Source organism: Oryzias latipes, chromosome 20 (genome assembly GCF_053564925.1).
Source record: "Oryzias latipes strain Hd-rR chromosome 20, Olatipes_Hd-rR_3.1".
Taxonomy (NCBI): domain Eukaryota; kingdom Metazoa; phylum Chordata; class Actinopteri; order Beloniformes; family Adrianichthyidae; genus Oryzias; species Oryzias latipes.
The window spans coordinates 4,701,414-4,722,678 of NC_136256.1; the positions used below are offsets into that span (position 1 = coordinate 4,701,414).

The following is a 21,265-nucleotide window of genomic DNA, read 5'->3' on the forward strand; positions in this document are numbered from 1 at the left end:
GATTTCACGCTAAAAAAAAAAACTGTCATACAGTTGACATTTCACTCTAGAAAAAAAATGTTTTTACTTAAAGGAAAAAAAAAAAAAAAAAAAAAAATCAATATTTCACCCTTAATAAACAATAAAAAAAAGCTAAGTCAATAAAAACAAAAATTTCTCCCTGTAAAAGTTACAATGAAAATGATTTTATAAAAGAAAATTCTGTAAAATTACTATAACTTTAACTTTTCTTAATGCTAATTTTATGATAAAATCCTGGCAGCTTAAATGACAAATTATTTATGTATAGAATTTTTTTTTAAATAGAATTAAAATATCTAACCAACTTTGTAGTTTAATTGCCGTTATCAGAAACTACAAAACTTTTCATACATCTGTACTTTTAGTCATTCTCATCTGCAAGCCTAATACACGAAGTATAGATTATTTAATACAGCACAAGTCAAAATGTCCACGTCAGATTTCAATTTAAGTATTTTATTTAATATCTGAAGAAGAACATCAGATATTTGGATTTTTCCACAATAAACCAAATAATTTTCTCATTGACATCAAGAATAAGCAATTAAAAAAAAAGTTCTCTTACTTGTGGAAAACCAAACTAGAAGCATAACAATACACCCGCTCAGAGATGTAACTGCACATAAGCAGGTTCAAAGGTCAAGACCGATTAACTGTCAAAAAACATGGCGTCAACAAAGCTAAAAACTTACCAAAATCAAAATTTAAACCAAAAGAAAACATTACATTCCCACTTGAGGCACTGAGATAGCTGAGCAAGTCCTTCCAATTAGTTCTAATCAGTACTTCCACATAAAGTGTCTTATAAAATGCATCAAAATCAAAAACGTCCAACTCACATTCCAAACTGTAACGCTTCCATTAACAGAAGAACATCCTCAAAGTATGTAATCCAGCTCCAAGTTGTTCCACAAAAGATGGGTAGTTCTAGATCCATTCATGGTCAGCAATGTCTGTGATGAGACTTAGGACTCTGGGGTTGACTGAGAACACTTTTTTCTTCTTGCACTCAACCTTCGTGCCTCTCTCGGGATTAATCGAAAAGAAACACCTTCAAATAATGAAAAACACAAAATATACAGGGTTTTAAACATCTGTGTTTGGATATCAAATTGCTAAATCTGACAAATTCACACAAAAATGTTTTAAAAAAATGCATGTTACCTTTGGAGGAACTCCAGTGTTGAACGAAGTTCCACAGGGTAGTGTATATTGAAACAGTAATAACTCCCAAACATTAGGCAAATGGCGGAGGTGAAGGATGAGATGTTGTCATTGACAATCTGCCTGTCGATGCTCAGCATGAATGTTTCAGCAGAGAAGCAGGAGGAACCTGAAAGAGAAAAAAATTGACAGAATCCTGATCAAAGGCTTGATAACTAGTTGAGAAAGCGCAAAAAGAATGAAGGGGAGTGAGACACTTGTGGCACGCCACAAGAAATCACACAGCCCATCAAAAGTTGTCATGTGGTATTGTTAAAAAAAATCTTTCAATAAAGTTTTGCATGTGTATTATGGAAACACAGTTACTGTTAGCCAGTGTCAAGCACCTGGATATCAAACGTCTACAGTCATGTGGTTACACCAGAAAAAAAAAAGAAACTTTTTTTTAGTTACTTACCACAGACAATGATGAAGGGTGTTGGTGGTACGCTGTCCATCTCCACATCTTCTGAATGGCTTGTCATCTCAACACAGCGGAACAGAAGCCGTTCATTCTCATCAAAGTGAACAAGCAACAGAAGCAGCATCTCAATGATTTCTTGTGAGCATCCGGTGGACTGACCTTTTTCCGTCTGAAGCTTGAGAAGAGCTTTCAGCACATGGTTGCGTTTTTTTGAATCAACACATTTGAGAAAGTTTAGCAGACGTGCCCCCTTTTTGTCAACATTAGCAAGGAAGGTCTCAATCAGATTAACACCAGTCAGTCTTTGGAAATGTTCTTTCATTCCAACCTCATTGAAGAGAAAAGGCCATTCCTCGCAGAGTTTCTGGATGCTTGCCCCTTTGTTGATGTCTTTACGCTGCGTATAGTAGGTGCACTTCACTAGTTCTTTCACAAGATCTACGCTGTAGTTCATTTTCTTGAACAGCTTCTTCATTTCTTCTTTTTTTTCAAGCTGACTCTCCACAGTTTCAGAGAGAGGCAAATACTTTGGCTCCCAGCTAACACAGCCATAAGTGTCTTGAACACTTGCTCTTTGTTCAGCAGGTATTTCATCTGTGTCATCATTATCTGACGCTGCTTTGCGTTTTATAACCTTTGGTGTGTTGGGTCGCTTGACATTTTCAACTCTTGACTGAAGTTGCTTTACTAGAGAATGATATCCTAGTCCAATAACATCACCATCAATCACATCTTGAAAAGACTTTGGATACCTGGCCACCATTTGTTTTGCTATTTCAGTAGTGTTTTGTTTAGTTGGATTCCTACAAAGCTTCATCATTTCAGAGACAACAATACGAACCATTGCTCGTCGTTGTCTTGCACTTGGTCTTTTCTGCCTTTCCAAGTTCTGTATCAGCTCTTCAGGAAACCTCTCCCAGGGTATTTCAAATCTATCTACCCAGTTTGGCATTGTTGGTGTTTGGATTCCTGAAGGTGATGAAGTGATGGTGGAAGATCCAGGTGAAGAAGAGATTGAAGGTGAAGATGAAAGGACACGCAATGGAGAGGAATGTCCAGCACTTGGTGTTGAGGTGCTTGAGGCTGTAAAATAAAATATAGCAATAGATTAAAGTAACAAATACTGCTGTAATGTATTAAGTGTTGTTGAGAAAACTTTAATTTACTTTTTTGTTCCAATAAACTCGTAAGGAAATAATTCTGATTTATTACTTTTTGAAGATCATTCACGATTTTTTTAACAGATTTGCGATTAATTAGGTTTTTTTAATAGATTCCCAGCACATTTTTTAAAAACTTTTTTCTGAATAGCAGATTTATTAAAGCATGGTTAAATAATAAAGATGACAACATGTTTGGATTGAGAAAAACTACTTTTAAACCCCCCCAACTTCTATAATCATGTTTAATAGGTTTGATCATGTTCAATAATAATCTTTTAAATTTACCATTTTGGGTCCAGGAAGCCACCAATCTTCTTGCTTGTATGGGCTTTAACACAGGCAGCAAATCATTTTCTGTGATATACTTCAAATCATCTCTAGTTGTTGCACCAAGTGTTTTCAAAGTTTCTTCAACCAACTTGACAAGTTCATCAGGAAGGTCTGGAAGCACTTCAGTTATTGCATCCCCCATGTTCTTCAGCAACTGTGATTCAGCCATATCTGTGAGGAGATACAGACATACGTTTGGTCTACAGCCCAGCTGCATTAAGGCATTCAGTCTGACAAGATGCTGTGCTTCAGTGGAACAATCTGGTATCCGTTGTTCACATAAGATGACAATGGCCACAAGTCAATCAGTTCACTGATGAGTCTGCATTCTAATCTTCCAGTGTCATTTTTTATAGAGTACATGTTGTAGGAAGAAAGAAATTCTGCAACATGCATTTTCATCAGAAAATGAACAACAGAATCATCTTTAACAAAAATGAGGAGAAGTTGACCAAACTCCACTGAGTCATCATACTTGGTGACAACAAACTGTCCCTTCCTGTAAGTTATTCCATTGTACATGACATCAAGTGGGATCTTTGTGTTTCTTTCAGTAAAGCCAAAATGTAGAACTGCCGTTTTAACCTGTTCACTGTAAAGCTCTGAGTAAAATGGCGAGCCATCTCTCATTTGCAATGCTGGAGGGCTCATTGACCCAGCAGAAAGGAAAGCCTGGAGCATCTGATGTCTTTCTGAAAGAGTCAAACACAAATTTTTGAAGTTTTTAAGATGTCTGGTACATCTTTTGAAGTAACTATGTTTGCTCTCAAACCGCATTGTCCACAGTCTGATGAGTGGACCAAATTTTAGGATCAGTCCTGGATAATGTCGTAAGTAGTGGTGTTTAGGTCTTAAGTTGATGCTAGGAAACAGTGCCTTTCTGGTTTCTAAATATTCTTGGATGAGAACATCCAAATAGGTGACCTGAGCCTTGGAGATTTGCTGAGCACAAACCAAGTCAACAATGTTCTTTAGCTGCAAGGTTAATTGCCACACATCATCTTGTGGGTCCTGCACTTTGTCACCAATTATGAGAGGTAAAAGTCTCAAGAAGTTCCAATTTTGAACTGCTTGTCCACTAAGTTTCAAGGTTTTTGGACTCAGCTCAGAAGGTTTGGAGGAAGCATCAGTTCCTGTGTACTTAAATTGCTTGATGCGCCTGTTCAGAATTTTGTAAGTGAACCATTTTTTTGTGCTTATGAAGTACTTGAGGTAAAGAGCAAGATCGTAAGAGAGGACACCCTCAAAGATGTCATGACCGAGACATGGCGGCATGCCAGGTGTGCAAACATCAAAGTTTTGTAAAGAATTAAATACAGACCTGAACTTTATTCCATGCACTTCTGACACATCCTCTCTTTTCAACTGTTCTGTGGCAGATCTGTAGGTGTCTGGTGTTCGCGGAGCTCCACAGACTGTTGGATCAGCACCCTGAAATGTAGTTCGAGTTAACAGACAATATCTACAAAAGTACAGTGATGAACTGAAATTTTCCGTAAAACCCCCAATACAATGAGAGCCCAGGTTGTCTCCAGCAATGCAGTAGAGAGTTCCCTTCACAACATTTTCATCTGCCATTGTTATCCCATTCTCCTCCAGCACCTTCAAATCAGTCATGAGTTCTGAAAAAACTCTGTCATGGCCAAATTCCTTGAAGTCTTTCTCTCTGCAGAGTAAAACTAGCTGCATATGATCTACATTTGATCGAGCATGGGGGGGGATGTTGAGTAGGGAAAAGTACACAGCTAAAACCTTGTGCCTCTTTTTGGCAGAACCAAGTGGGTTTACGACTTCAAATGCATCTTGGTATAGAACCAGCTTGAGACTGTTTGGATTTTCCTGAAAAAATGTGTTTGACAGAAACACATTACCATCACAACGGTCACTCAGAACATCCAGATTTGAGACATTAGGACCCATTGACATAAGACCCTGCCAAAAAGTGGATTCCAGCATGTTCTTCAGAGTCTTTAGTACAGGTACATAATAGGCAAATCTATCTGTCCTGTTCTCATCTCTACCCAAAAAAACTTTCTGGGGTTCCACATATTTGAACACATTTTTAAAACATTGAACTCTTGAGTAAGCAGTCCTCATTGGCCCTGTATGACAAGCTGAAAACATGTCTGATTGTTTTACTGAATCACAGATTTTTTTAATGTCTTCATCTGAAACTGACATATCTTTTAGAAGTGAGCTTAGTTTATTAAGTGTGTACATCTGTCCTAATTCGTGAATGTTTTGTATTTCTTCAACAATGGTTTGAATGGTGGATGCAGGTAGAAGATGCTGTCCCTGTAGTTTAATATAAAACATACATACATTTCTAAGATAAAGGTCAACAAAATTGGACCCATCTATGCAAGAATTTTCTGCATTTGAGACACCGGTAACCTCCTGTAGGCTGTCACTTGTAGTTGGATTCTGTGACTGAGTCTCTGAGTTTGACCTGAAAATCACATTTTCTAAACGTTTGTGTTTTCTTGACATATGGGAGGTAAAAGTGGATTTAACAGAAAACACACTTTGGCATCCTTTCACTGGACAAGTCACATGTCGGCCCTCCTCTATATGTTTCTTTAAATGTGCAACTAAAGCTTTTGTTCCCTCACACTGATGTTCACAAAGGGAGACGGTGCATTTGAATACGTCACACTTTACTTCCTGAAAGTTTCTTGTGGTGTCAATGTGATTGCGGTAAAAGTGAGATTTTAAAGCAGCATAGCCAGAAAACACTTGCTTACAACTTGGATCAACACATTTAAAAATACATCGCGGCTCATTACGATGCAGTCTGCAATGTAAAACATAAGCTTTCACAGACTGAACAGATTCTCCGCATATGTTACAGTGATACATGCTATACCACCAAGAAGCAAAGTTAGCTAACCTCTCACAGCAGTGCTAACGAACAAAACATAAACGAGGAAAAAGAATGCAACTTACACACTTTTCTTGTCGTGTCGGTGGAAAAAGAGCTGAAAATAAAATAAATTCAGTCCGCAACAGGCGGCGTAATGCCGATTCCGAAGAAAATCTTGAGCCGGTGACGAGCGGGAGGAACAGTCCGAGCAGTCCAAACTGTCTAAGCAGGAGCTCTGCTCAGGAGTCTGATGCAATGCGCTGATTGGCCCGTTTGAATTTAGGCGCCGTGGTGTATCAAGCTTTATTCACACCGCCTGCGATTCGCGCGTCAGGATCGGACAGAAGTGATCGGAGTTCAGCGTAATATGAGCTTTGGGAGCAGCAGGGCAAGAGTTGAAATATCTGGACTTTGGCGGGGTTGCGGCGTTCATTCGTTTTTTTAACCAGCTGGCGCCGCGAGGTTGCCGGGTACTGAGGGGCGAAAGCAGGAAATACCCATAGCGCGCTGGCAGTGCCCGCCCCGCAGCTGCTCTCTGTATGCTTGTCAGTCAGCTAATCTAAGGAGGCAGCCTACTGCTTGTGCCTTTTCTGAACCTTGTAATATTTTTCTTATTTTAATTGAGACATTAATAAATAAAAAAGACCCTTATTGTTTCCACCTCTCGGGTTAATGTGTATGGAGTCCCTAACTGTTCATAATTAAATAAATAAATCTGAACATGTGAAAATACGCAATCAACCAATAAATCTCTCACAAACACAAACATATATATATATATATATATATATATATATATATATATACACACACACACACACACACACACACACACACACACACACACACACACACACACACACACAACTTCCATCAATGTAGTTAGGGTGCTGCTGCTAATGTCTGAGTAGAGGAGTTGCCAATCACAAAAGTGTCTCCGCCTTGTCTGGTTTGATTGAAAGACAGACTCATTTGCTGAAAAAGCTCATTATGGAACAAATGTGGGACAGCAAGCCCTCAAAACATAGAAACACAGCGGAAGCTGCATTTGGTTTGCTTTGTCAGAGATTCATTCATTCTGATCATTTCGTTTAGTTGGAAACATTGCAGTATAAATGTATATTTCATAATTCCAACTGTAGGCCATTTATGTATTTATCATGTATGCCATTATGGTTTTATACTTAAAGGAATTCCAAGTAAGGAACTCTCAAAAATAATAGCATTAAAAGTTCTTATTAAGTCCAGAAGGACATAAATTGTAAATTTTACCATACTCTCAAATTTCTGCAAAAATCACAACATATCCCAGCAACTGCACATTAACATTTAACCTTAAAAACCTGTGCTTTTGTCAATAAAAACTTGTAAAAATAACAGTGTTTGACTGTTATACGCATTATGGAAAATTTCCGTTAAAATAACAATGTCCAAGTGATTTACGGTAGGATTATGTATTTTTTCCAAAGAAATTATGTACTAATTACAAATTTTACATGTGAACTGATTAACAGGAACTTTACGTCAAAATAACAGTTTTAAACAGTTTTATAGTTTACTGGATTTTCCTGTCATGGTTTTACGGTTTTTTACTGTTAAATATACAGTTTTTTTTTACAGTGTTGTTTAGCAGATTAAACTTGGGGTTCCTTGCAGTGTGGATTCTGTTATTTTATCTCTGTTGAACACTTTGGTTTTAGTAGAGCTGTTTGGAATCAAAGCAGAAGACTTTAGGTTTCCATTACAGGGTTTAGACCTTTTTGGTTGTCTTTAGCCGAGGTTACATGGGCAGAATATCTTGATCGGATCAATGGTCGGGTTAAAATTCACCCGTGCACATGGACACAGAAAAACCTTTGTCCGATTAGAACAAACGTTCCCATGGCTCACACTTTCGGTCGGAATGAATGATTTGGGCATGCGCAGTAGTGTAAAATCACCCGGATGAGGAACTAGGTCCCGTTGTAAACAAACCGCTGCCACAGACAGACAGCATGTGCAGCAGCTCCGTAATACGAGACGATCTTCCAAACGTGCTTTTATTAATGTTATTAATATTATGAAGCGCCTGTTCGCTCATTGTTATATTTAATCCGTGTGGTCAGTGCTTTTTTGTGGAAGAATTAACCTGGAAGAAGGCTTAGGACAGGCTAACACGGGCTAACAACATCATTAGCCTGATGGACACAAAATCCAGGACCGTGCGAGAAACGCAGCAATCTGCATCTTGGCTGCACGTAAATGTGTGGGAATAACATCAGCCTTTATTTTGTTGAGACACAATTGGAAACACAAATCCACGTAACACCACGCGACATTTATTTCTGCTCTGAAAAGATCACACACACCGCTCCAAAGCCACTCTGTGAGCTAGCGGGCCGAGCTCTGTTCGAACACGGTTCCTCCTGAGTCCTGCAGCCGCTAACCCAGAGCGACGGGACGGCTTGCAGTCTGAATTCTCCCACACAAAACAAAACAACAAAACGCACACGTAAAAAAGCCTCCTCCCCCCTTCAGACACACAATTATTAATCCAGCTCCTCTGGTCACTCGGGTGCCAGTGGATCTCTCTCGTGAGGGGTGAAAGAGAGGCGAGAGCCAGCGGGGTGAGAGCGGAGCGGCGCTTTTCACGAGGCGTCCGCAGAGCAGCTGGTCGGTCCCGTATGCGCTCCAAAGCTATCTCTAAGCGAAACACCGTTTATGCGTGATGTAAACCAGAGCAGAAGTGACACACGATCGGAATGACCGTTTACATGCTCCACGATCGGTATAACCCACCTATCATGATCGGAAAGAAATTCTGATCCGAACGAGTCCGATCGGGGCAGAGTATTCCGAACGGCGCGTTTACATGACGCATTTTCTTTCCGATCAGTCGTTCATTCCAATTACTTTTGCCTATGTAAAGGCGGCTAATGTCACACAAAGAAAGAATCAACTTTGGGAAAGTTTAAAGTCAAAAATTCCTACCAAAATAAAAACAGTCTGATTTGTTGGCAGCTTTGGTTTGTTCTTGAAGCTCATCAGAGGACTCTGTCAAATTTGGGGCTTTTCAAGATTTATGTAACCAAGTTTAAAACCTTGTTCTGCAGGAAAATGAAAGATTGCAGTGATGGCTAACAGTGACGCTCATCAGTCTGTCCAGCAGCAGTGAACGCCACAGCGTTAGCATTCATCTGTCTCTGCTGGCCTCTGTTCTCTCCTTTCTCTTCCTCTAGATCGGCAGCATGCTATTTATTCTCAGACACAAACAGCTCACTGTAAATAGAAGCTGTTAAGGCGCCCGGGCTCTCCAGTTTAATAGACCCTTGGTTTGGTTATGTAATGATTAAATGGCTGACCAGGGCTTTAATGCCATCATAAATCATGGATTATGTTTTTTATCATCAAGTGAAACGTGAAGCCGCCGCTGCAAGTGGTCAGCAGACGCAGTTGGAGGTCAGGCGGTAAAGTCTGTGGTAAAGGCTTCACTGGCTGGAAATTTCCCCATCTTAACATTTTAGCAAAAGTTGGTTATTTATAGTTTTGCTACCTTAATAACTTGTCATGGATAAAGTATTAGTATTTCTTACTGCTTGGTAGGTATTTAGATCAGAGCTCTGATAGATTGAAAAAAACCTTTTAGATCCTTTCGGTAATGGCAGTCAATGAAAAGAGACCTTAAGTATCAAATTGGTCTTTTATTTATTACTTCATCATTTATCATTTATAGAGCTTTAATAAAAACTTTAAAGGCCCTGAAGGGCACCAACATTTTTAAACCTCTAGTTTATTTGGATATCTTAAAACAGAAGCAGATTTGATGGGCTAACACTAAGCTTAGCCAGTCACTAATCACAGCATTAAAGGTAACTTTACAGGATTTTCCGCACTATAAGGCACACTTAAAAGCCTTATTTTTTTTCAAAAAGAACAGTGCGCCTTATATGTGGATTCATTCTAGTTGTGCTCACTGATGTTGAAGGGTTTTTGAGAAGGCGCTCTGTCAAAACGTTTGGTGTTGCTGTGAATACGCTAACGTGGCTAACATGTAGCAGTATCGGACTGCTTTTTTTTACGTGTTCCTAACATGGTTGGGAGTTATGGTAAATGGCGTATACTTCTACAGCGCTTTCTACCTTTCTACCAGTCACAGACCCAGTCACACATTCACACACTGGTGGGGGCTCCGCTGCCGAACACTGGCGCCAACTTTCCACCAGAGGCAAGGTGGGGTTCAGTGTCTTGCCCAAGGACACTTCAACACATGGGCGGGCTAGGCGGGAATCGAACGCGCAGTCATCGATCGGAGGTTGACCGCCCTTCCACTGCACCATGGCCACTGTCACGGAGGTAGTGACAGTAACATCTGTTTTAGCGGTATCAGTCAGTTGGGAGTTACAGCTATTGTGAATATGCTAATGAATGCTTGTGATGCGATTAACGTGTATTGCATTACAAACAAGTTCTAGAGTTACTGTGAACGTAGTTTATAAAGTCTGACTGACTGAAAGACGCGTCTCTGACCCTTTGCCTCACTTAGTGTGTGGTGCGCCTTATATATAGTGTGCCATTTAGGATGTAAAAATGATACTCCGCTTTTAATTATGGCCCGCAGCAGCAGTCACTGACTGCAAGGACCATATTGTTTTCGCAGTTGGGACGACGACTTCGCCGCCTTTTAGCGAGAATGTGACCCCCGCCGCATGCTCGAAAAGTCACCAAAATGTGCACGCACCTGGGATAAAATGCAAATGAATTTTCCACAGAGTCAACGTCACCCCCCCGAAGACGATGACATCACGGCCAGCGATCCCGTCAAAAAAATGAAAGGGCCGAAAATCGCGTATGGGGCCCAACAAAATGTACTTCAAAATACAGTCGCGAAACCAAAACACACGTGTCGGGGATATCCCAAAGAAGTTTTGAAATCATTACGGGGCGGCCACACGACCTACGGCTTGGCGGCCATTTTGTGGCGAACTCTGAGAATTGGCAATTTTCGTGTTTTCCCACGACATGGGGAAACGACACTTTTGTTTGAGCGATTTTCACGCAATTGCACACACTTGCTGCCAGCTCCAGTCTACAAACACCACAGAAGTGTCGTTGACCTTTGACCTTGGGAAAAGGCTGCCATCTTTAATTTTCTCAAAAAAGCACCTTTAGCACCAGATACAAACGAAAACTCGTCGTTGGAATTTTCATCAATTGTCTCGTAACTTTTCGGGCATCAACGGCCAGCTACTCTGGACAAAATGTTTGAATAAGAAGTTGTAGATTTTGAACGGCGTGCGTGTGGCGAGCTCGCAACCGTCGCCATTTTAGCTAGCTCGCACATATTTTATCTGAATGTCCGGAAAATGATATATGCGATTCGCTGACCCACACTGAACAAAATTATGTCACATACGACAAAATCGATAAAGGAATGTGGCCGTGGTAATCAAAAAACGATCGCAATAAAAAGTGCTGACTCGGCTTAAAAAAAAAAAACTCTGATTTTTTTTTTAAGAATTGGCTAACGAAACCCAGAGAACTTTGTCCAGTATATCCAAACAAAGTTTTGAAATCATGACCTGATGGCGACACGACCTATGGTTTGCCGGCCATTTTGTGCCAAAATCTGCCATTTTGAGTTTTTCGCGTTTTTACACTATATGGAAAAATGAACTTTTTTTTGAGCGATTTTGACGAAATTTGACTCGCATGTCCCTAACGTAAGTTTTACAATCACCTCTGGAGTTTCATCGACCTTTGACCTCGGGAAAAGGCGGCCATCTTGAATTTTCTATAAAAAACACCTTTGCCACCGGATTCAAACGTAAGCTTGTCGTTGAAATTTTCATCGATCGTCTCGAAACTTCTCTGGCATCAATGGTAAGCTACTGTGGAAAAAATGTTGGAATTAGAAGTTGTAGATTTTTGAACGGCGTGCGCGTGGCGAGCTAGCAAAGTGGCGCACTGTTATAACTCCTATGTTTTTCAATGGACTACTGTGATATTTAAATGCATGCATTCATGCCTGAAACTGAATACATTGAAAAACATAGGAATGTGGGCGTGGTTAGCATAATACCACTGTTGCTAAGGACAACAAAAAGTTTACTTTTACAAATTTGTCCCAAACTGACGTAAATCTGTTCGTCCTTCCGAGGGGACCAAAATATAAAATGGTTGCTATGGAGATAAAATCAACAGAAATGCCGCCATTTTGGAAAAAGTGTTTTTGTTTATCAACTTATGACATATAGCTCTCACCAATGGAGGAATGTGTTTTTCTGAGTCAGTTGATGATGCTGATCGCTATGCTAGCACTTTTAGCCAAATTAGCATAGCTAACATAGTTAGCATAATTAGCATTTTACGTAATGTGTTTTTCTGAGAGAGTTCATGATGCTGATCGCAATGCTAGCACTTTTAGCCACGTTAGCATAGTTAGCATAGGTAGCAAAATTAGCAAACGCAGCCTTGACTAGCTTTTAATTTGTGGGCGGTGAGAGCGGCGGTGGTGCGTTGAGATGGGTGTGGAAGGCGGGTTTCGTCTGCGGGCCATACAACGCCGCTTGCGGCTTTAATTGCTCTTTTAGTTACAATTACAAACTTCGCAAAAATCAAGAAAACCATGTAAACAAGGACACAGGTGAGCGAACATACAACCAGAATCCGTGTGTCTGGTTCACAAAGTTTAAGCTGCTTTCCTGTGTTTTCTTTTATCTTTTAGTCCACAAAATGCTTAGAAGGATTTTTAGCATTGAAGAACTTCATCAACTTTTAAAAGGTTATATGGATCCACAGCTGTGTGATTCAGTTTAAGCCGAAGAAACTCAAATTAAGTAGTTGTTTCCCTAAACTGTGCTTTCCTCCAGAAAAAGGTGAATCAGATGCAGGAAATCAGTCATGTTTAAAAGCTTTTGCTCTGTCCACCCAGCTGCAAGTTGACTTCCTTTTACACAAATCTGCCCTTTGAGGTGTGCCGCTGACAGATGTGCAGCTGCTGTCTGCAGGTATATTTGCTGCATGTTACCACCCCCCCCCCACAGACTTTTTTGATCCCTTTGTATGATATAGATCACATCAAAAACACTAAGACAACAAGGATTCAATTCTTTTATATTGATTTAACTTACAAACAACAAGAACAAGAACTAAATTGTCCCCAGGTGTGAGTGTGAGAGTGAATGGGTGTGTGTTTGTGGACATTCTACCCTGTGACAGACTGGCGACCTGTCCAGGTTGTCCCCTACCTGTCCTACCTGTCCTTCATGGCAGCTTTAGATGCTACATGAGAGCTTCACAGACCACTACAGGAGTAAAATCAATGCTATTAGGTCTAAGCTTGTGCCTGTCTTACAGCTCAAATTACACAAAAGTAAAGTTTTAGTTATCGGTTCTTAAGACAAGAGACAGAGTTGTTTAGCTAAACTAAATAATAATATTTATTAGCATTTGAGAAACATGGATGGTTGTTTTTATTAGGCCTTCTCCCACAGGGGCGTTCCAGTGGGATCTTTCTGCTGTCTTTGATTGGATTTTTGATTGGGGGGATTCTGTGGTGATGTCTCTGTGATCATGAAAGGTGGGTGGTGGCTGGTGTGGAGAAATCCCCGTAATATTTCCTTACTTCAGCATCAGGCCAGATTTCTATCTCCATTTCTGTTTCTGTTCTAATTTATCTGTCATTCAATGCTTGACATGAGGAGGTTACCGGTAAAGGGGATTGAGTGAGTTTTTATTATATTATGTGATGGTTTTTGTTTTATGATATTAGTTCAGATATGTTATGTTTTTATTTTGTGAAGCAGTTTGTGCCACTAATGTATGAAATAAACAGATGTGAGTCAAAACGCTGAAGTCACATTTTAGTTTGTGTCGGATCACAGACTCCTCATCTGTGATTTGTCCAGATTTGCTGGAGGAGGTGGGGTCGGCGGGGGGGGTGGCTGTAGAAAGAAGCAACTATTCCAAAGTCTTAAAGGTTCAGTCCCATGTCTCCTCATTAAAACCCGAGTTCCTTACGGCACAACAAACAACAACTGCTATGTAACATTATGCTTCATCTAACAGACCTGTGAGTCTAAGTCACCTGGTGGGCTGCTGCTCTAAAGACATGTCATTATGTTAGATATTCCCTTGGTTTAGCAAATTGGTGTTATTCCATTTAAAAAAACAAAAACAAAACAAGAATCAATATATATCCGACTGCTCTCTGCTGAAGCACACTGTGATTCACAACTGTTTTATTATATGTTGTTAAAAAGAAAAATATATAAAGTTACAATTTTTTCTGTTTTGCAAGTTCAGAAACATAAAAACCTCTATGAACTTCTTTTGCATATTAATTTATATGCTATCCCAAAGATAACATATAAGCTATCTTTAGGATAACACTAATCAAAATACAGAACCCCTAAATGTATTTGCTTGCCTGTGCCTCCACCAAACAAACAGCTTAAAGCAGAATTACATTTAAACCCCTCATTATGGCCATCAAGTGTCAGCAAGTTGTGGCTGAAGGCTGCTGGGAGCGTCCCAGTGTCTCCTGGGCGCTGACTGTCGTTGTGTGTCAGAGATGAGCTGTGTGTTCAGATCTGTTACTTTGGGTTTGGGTGTCCAACGCTGGTGTTTGTCACTCTGGTTATGCTCGGCCTCCCGAATGCATTTATAGAATATATATGTAGATATATAGTAGCTGTTGACTCAGATAGTTAGCTTACCTGTGAACATGCACCTGTGAACACACACACACACGCACGCACACACACACACGGTGCTATTCCTTCATCTTAAAAACAGACCAACTCACCAAATCACTTATCTGTATTTGTCTCATTCCTGTAGGATACACACTCACCTTTGGGACCTTTGAAGGAGTGTAGCTGTGGTGGTGGTGTGTGTGTGTGTGTGTGTGTGTGTGTGTGTGTGTGTGGAGGGGGGGGGGGGTTGTGGTGTTTGTGTGTTGGGGGTGTCCTTTCTTAAGTTATGTCTGAGTGTTGTGAACAGATAGAAGCTTTCATGGCAGATGGAGGATTTTCTCCTGTTTCTTAACTCCGGTCTCTTATATAACCTCAGGTGTGACTCACTCAACCTGAAATGCAGCAGTGAAGCTGACAGTCAAACAAACTGAACAGACGGTCTTTTTTAAAGATAACCACTGACATTTGTTACTGTAGAATCAGCTGCGAGTTTGACTCCAGAGCTGTCAGGAACAGAGTAGTTCATTTATTAGTGAGGTTTTATCTCACGAGCCAAACATTTTCCCAAATTAGTCAAAAGAAAAGTTTAGAAAATTTGAGCACTATGCAAATGTGTGTTTTATATAATCTAAGCTCACTTTTGAAAAAAAAAAATCTCATTTATTTATTTATTTATTTATTTATCATTGCTCTTTTGTAATAACAAATATTTGATTTGCATTTCTTGTTGGTTGCTTCTAACCTACAACACTTTTATATCATAAAAAAATATTTTGTTTAATAATATTTATTATTTTCTAACCTTAAATTCGTTACAAAAGCAATGAGATTTTATCCATTGTTTGTAAAGAAGAACTGGACCGAGTGACTCCTCCCCCCTGATGTTCCAAGCAGGAAGTCCCCGATGGCTCCTAGAAGCTTCTATTGAAAATTCTATTGGACCTTCTACAAAGAAATAAACAGCTAAATACAAATCTCTAATCTGTTTGTCAAAGGTAAACCAAACAAATAGTAAGGAACTATCATGGTGGAGAAACTCCACCTTTAATTGTCTGTCTGTTTGAATGCTTATCTTTATATTTAAAGACCTACGCCAATGAAAATATGTGTATTTTGTGGTGTTTTTAACATGTTCTTGTATCATTTTTCTCGTGATGGAGATAAGATTATACCTACATTTCTGACTTCTTTATCTAGATTGTGGTGAATCAGAATCAGACAAAAAATGGAAAAAGATGGTAGTTGTAATGTAAAATCTACAATCAGTAGGCCACCAGTCTCCCTGCTCCGCTCCATTCTGATCATCTACTTGTAGACAAACGGATCCATGAACGTCTGTGTTTTCCTCGTCTGAGCTGGAAGCTGAATCTAAAGTCATCATTTTGTTTTGATGCTATTGTCTAGTTAGAGTTGAAATGGGTTGAAAGCTAGCAGGAGAGAGTGTAAACAAAAGGATGATGGGAAATGAAGGCAGGTTTACTCCATGCCAACAGTCTCATTCACAACTCAGAGGTGAATTTCTAATGAACTCCTGCTGTTCTGCAGAAACTATGTCTATGAAAATGATAGTTTATTAATTATGGAAAAAAATTGCATAATTATAATTAAAAGGCCACTTTGAAAATAGATCAAAAGATTATTAGACTGAATACATTACATTTAAACTTTCCTTACCTACCAGTATGAATATTATGAAAACATTTCCTATCGATTAGCTTTACAGGTTTGTAGTTTTTGTTCAATGAGTTTTTCTTTCCTCCTTTTTCAATCAAAACTGCAGAGGATACACTTTCCAATGTGAATGATAATATTTTTGTTTTTAATCTAATTGGATGCTGATTAGTTAAACCAAAAGGTTATTTTACTCATAAGATTAATACGATTTCTAAACATTCTTAGGATTAAAGAAAGTGAAGATGCTGCTTTGTTTTTATCCTCAGGAATTCTATTTTTAAGTGGAAAGACTTAAATATTTTTGAAATTTTTCAATCAGACCTTTATTTGTAAATCCTGATTAATGCAATACAATAAAACCCTTTTTTCTTTAGGAAATGTAAGCATCCTAAATATCCAAATAATCACAATTTCCATGAAACAGCTCATTATTTCCAAATCTCAAAAAACATTGATTATGAAAGGTTTAGTGCAGAGAACCTTCAAAGAAACATCACAATGGAGTCATCTGCATCAGGAGGCAGACCTAGGTTCACTCAATAATTAAAAAGTTCAGTAGTACAATATTTATTCAAAACATTTATTTTACATTATTGCTATGAACAAGCTTTCTGTTTTACAATGGATTTGACATTTTCTTCTCTCTCACTTTCTGTGTTGCTCTCCAGATTTAAGGTTGTGTTACATTGTGGTTTCAGTTTTCTTCATCTGAAAGATAAGCTTCAAACCTGACCTGCTGTTGATGGATGACTTCACTCCTCTGATGGCTGTTTTTTTTCGTGTTCCCATTAGCAGAAGGATGACATCAGCCTGTCTGAGGGGAGCACTGTAGACCTGAGGAAACCTGGGGAAGAGGAGGATGAGTACTCAGAGTTGGCTGAAGAGGCAATGGACCCCGACAACTGCTTCCCAGATGGTATGAACAAATGCATCAGTGTGCACTACAGGTTGTTGACGGTTTGCTGTTATTAAAATAAAACTTTACAGTTGGGTTTTTAGTACATGACTTTTATTACTTACTGATATTTCCAAGGCTTAGTGATTTTTGTTGGTGCCATTACATTAAGTTGGCATTTTTTATACCAGCTTAGCTGAAAAACGGATCAGAAGTCCTTTGTCTCTTTCTCGTTACAAGATCATACATAGTCATAAATCAAAGTCAGGGTTGAAAACGTCTTCAAAACATCTTTATTTGTTTTCAAAGTTATTGGCAGTTTTGGTGTTAAAGGACTGAGAACGTCCACCTCACTTTAGATTTTGTTGACTGTAGGTTCCTCTCTGGCATTTCATGATAAACTGTTTCTATTTAAAAGCCTGACGTATTCAGAATATTCTGCAATCGACGCACACACTTTGTCTTCTTCCTGACTCATCCTGGTTCGGGGAAAATGTGATGAGTAAGAATGTTATTTTGGTTTTATCTATTTCCGTCTGTTTCTTTGCGGATGACAGTGTGATGTGTATGAACCTGCAAAAATGTTTTACTAATCAACTTTGCACAACAAAAGTGCTTATGGCATAAGCAAAAGGAGACGCTTCTGTGTAAAATTCTGCAGCCTTGCAGGAAAACAACTGGCAAATTATCCCATCATGATGGCCCGGAAGAGTCCCTTCGGAGTGGGTCGTCTCTGCAGGTGATCCACTGACAGTGATCTATGAACCCACAAACAGCAGTGGAGTCCTCCACCTGAGTTTTTTCACCTTTTTGCATTGTCTGCATTAAGCTACATGTACTGAAGAAAACCCAAGGCCTGTGTCTGCAGTTCTTAAAGCATCTGTGCTCAATTCTTTAATATTTTGTGTTGTTCAGTTTGAAAAAAAAGTTGTTAAAATAAGGGAATAATAACAATGGGTTAAACAGTCTGTGTGCTAAATGCTTGGTTAAGGGTTCATATCCAGGGCCTGTGAGTCATTTATCTGTGATAAAGAAAACCACATGTTAACCACAATCACTTTGAATTAATGGGCAGCTGAATGGTCCACAATGTACAGTAAAAGCTCTCTGACAGCTCTTCCTCTGTGTCTCGACTTTGTGCGTTGCTAGAACTTACATCGGTTGCAGCAGATTTGGCTGCACAATAAAGTGAATGAACAGATCTTTTTGAGAGAGGATGTTTGCTGTGGAAAAAAAAACTCCAATGAAGGACCAATAGCAGTTTCTGGAGGACGCTCATGATTGAGGATGTGAGGGCAACTGGTCTCTAGAGGCCAAGGCCAGATGGATGAGGAATTTTACTCAGCAGAACGAGGCAGGATGTCTTCTACAGCTCTGAACCTTATTACCTTAATGTCATGACTTCATCTTCGGTCAAACTGCATTCACACGTCTGTTTTTCATGGTGCAGGAGCAAGAAGAGCATGGGGAGAGTTATTTGTCAAAGGCTTTCAAGCTGTAAAAAGCAGAGTAAAACACTTATCTTGTTTGACTCTTGGTTTCTGTAAAACTTGGATTTTAGAAAATAAATGTACATTAAGGATGGATTTTTGAATGCCCAGACAGCTTTTTGCTCAGGTTTACTGAGAGACAGAGCTATTGAACATTACGCAGGAAAATAAAAAACTGCTACACTATCACAGCGATGATTGATAGTAGGGATTAATATCTGATTTTGTCCATATATTTCTCAGAAACTATTATAAAGTATAACTACTAGTATAACTACTATAAAGTATTTGTGAGTATAATGGAAGTTACACATACTTATGACGTAAGGGATGCTGTTGTATGGTGCTCTTACGCAACACTCTTGTCGTCTTGCATTTACTGGCCCCTTACTAACACACAAATGGGGTGTGCAGGTAATGTGTAAGTGTCCGTAAGATGCCCACACAAATGAGCTCTGATCGTCTCATTTCCTTATTTCTAAAAGGGCTGTACAGAAGGAGAATGCAGAGCCTATCACTTGAACTACAGCAACGGGCTGCTTGCCAACTCAACAGGATTTGGGGGGTTGAAAAAGTGAAAAATCCGTAGACACGCCTACGTCTCACCTACTTAACCTTTTACCTACCCTTAAGTGATGTTTAAGTGTTCACTACAACAGTGTTTTTCAACCAGTGTGCCGTGCCTCGAGATATGGTCAGGTGTGCATGGGAAATTACCCATTTTCACTGATCTAAAAACATTTTCCATCTCCAGGATATCAGCTCTGTGTTCATCCAAACAGGCCCTGATAAAACACTGAGTGTTTAGGAATATGAAAGATCATAAAATACTTTTTTCTTTGTGTTTATTTGATTCTATTAAAGACACTTTGATAAGAATGACGGTACCGCGATTTAGCCGCAGCTGAAGCTATGTTTATGTAAAATTAATTTTCTCCACAAATCATTCTTGGATGCTTAATCACATGTCATCAGTCTGACCAATCAGAAGTGCTTAAAGTCTTCACTTCCTTGTTCTAAATTCTGCTGATAAAGTCGCTCAGTTCTAACAAAAATACCAGCTAAAGCTCGTCTTTAGCGGTGTAGCTTTCCACAGAATCCGGTATCAGACCGTGGAACAAGTGAACAAAACAATGAAGCTCAGAGAAGCGAGTCTTTCTGCCCTTTTGGAGGAGTTTTCACACTACATCTCCCATGATGCATCGGGTTAAAGTGACAGCGTCTCAGCATTAAATGAGTCTTCCCTGTTACACGTCTTGAAACCACAACAAGCACACATCAAACAGTTTTTAAACCTTCTTGATGAAATCAGAGGTCAACAGTTTAGTTGTCCTTCAAGGTTTGTGTTTATTAACAGCCAAACATCCCAGAGTTTGGTCCAAGTCATCTTTCTAACTGAAACACTTTTCTAATAACGTCTGCATTATTTTATATGTTAAACTTAAGAAGAAGTAATAACAACATTTAAGAAACAGGATTAAGGTGAAGTGGCCAACAGACACAATTAAACTAAATTGAAATAATTTAATAATTTAATCATCTAAAAATCATCTAAAAAGAAATAAAACATTTTGTTAAAGTTTTCAAAGTCTTCATCTTTGAATAAGACAAAAGAAAAACTAATAAAACTTCAACATGTTAACTTTTTGTGTAGCTACAGAAAACATAAATATAATGTTAGACCTTTTGTGTAAATCTCATCAAACATTGTGATCATATTGTTCTAAAATTACGGTTGCCTTTGCACCAACATTGAAAAAAATATTTAAAAAATAAATCACTATTTAGAAAGAATATATTTGTTTATTTTTAGGTTACATAAAACTGCATGTTAATAAACTGGAGGAAAAAACAACTACCAGGGTAAAATTTCAAATAATTTAGTTGAAATTTATTACAGAAAACTAACTTAACTTTTATTATGACTTCTAGAAAAAACAGCTGCAACTTCCAGCTTTTTCTGCCACAATTATCACAAAAATGCATGTGAGATTGTGGAGGGACTGTACATCAATACAGACTACAGAGTTTCTCCTTTTTAAATTTTTGGATGCTGGTGTGCCGCAGGATTTTTGTCAAGGATAAAGTGTACCTTGGCTCAACAAAAGTTGAAAAACACTGCACTACAACATGTCACCAACAGCATGCTCATAGAAACAAATACCCAAGAACGTTTTTGCCTTAAGGGCTCACCGGGTCGTCTATAATCTTAAAATGTCCTGCAGGCAACCTGGTTGCCCCGTACAGATTTACCCCTTTTTCACTCACAGACAGCCCATATCCATCTGTAAAGGCAGTAATGACTAAGGGATCTCTTAATTTTCGAGGACCTTTATAAAAAAACACACAAGATTATTGCTGCACCCTGACAAAAGAAACACAGAATAAAGAAGTGTAACCTTTAGACTTGCACTGGTTCTTTCATTTGAAGGCACATGTGGCAAAAAGATAACAGTTTTATAATCAGAGAGTATAATCGTTTTTTCTACGTCATGTGTCCAGTAAATAACGGTTGACAAGAAAAGTA

At 38.9% G+C, this 21,265-nt stretch overlaps 2 protein-coding genes across 10 annotated transcripts in view; one reads left to right on the top strand and one right to left on the bottom strand.

Moving 5' to 3' along the window:
* LOC101167997 (sodium channel protein type 5 subunit alpha) overlaps positions 1-21,265 on the top strand; it is a 254,888-nt gene that overhangs the window by 189,786 nt on the left and 43,837 nt on the right. For 8 of the 9 annotated variants that reach the window (XM_078938898.1, XM_078938896.1, XM_078938901.1 and 5 more), the window contains one exon: positions 17,146-17,269. In XM_078938898.1, coding sequence (XP_078795024.1) covers positions 17,146-17,269 — 124 coding nt within the window. The remainder of the gene's footprint in view (positions 1-17,145; positions 17,270-21,265) is intronic. The other variant, XM_078938902.1, reaches the window with a different exon arrangement.
* On the bottom strand, positions 543-2,732 carry LOC144988468 (uncharacterized). Its single transcript, XM_078938906.1, has 3 exons — positions 1,643-2,732; positions 1,186-1,354; positions 543-1,072 (listed from the first exon to the last, which is right to left on the bottom strand). Exons 1-3 carry the CDS (start codon positions 2,598-2,600, stop codon positions 949-951), a joined length of 1,251 nt encoding a protein of 416 aa, XP_078795032.1. The 5' UTR covers positions 2,601-2,732; the 3' UTR covers positions 543-948.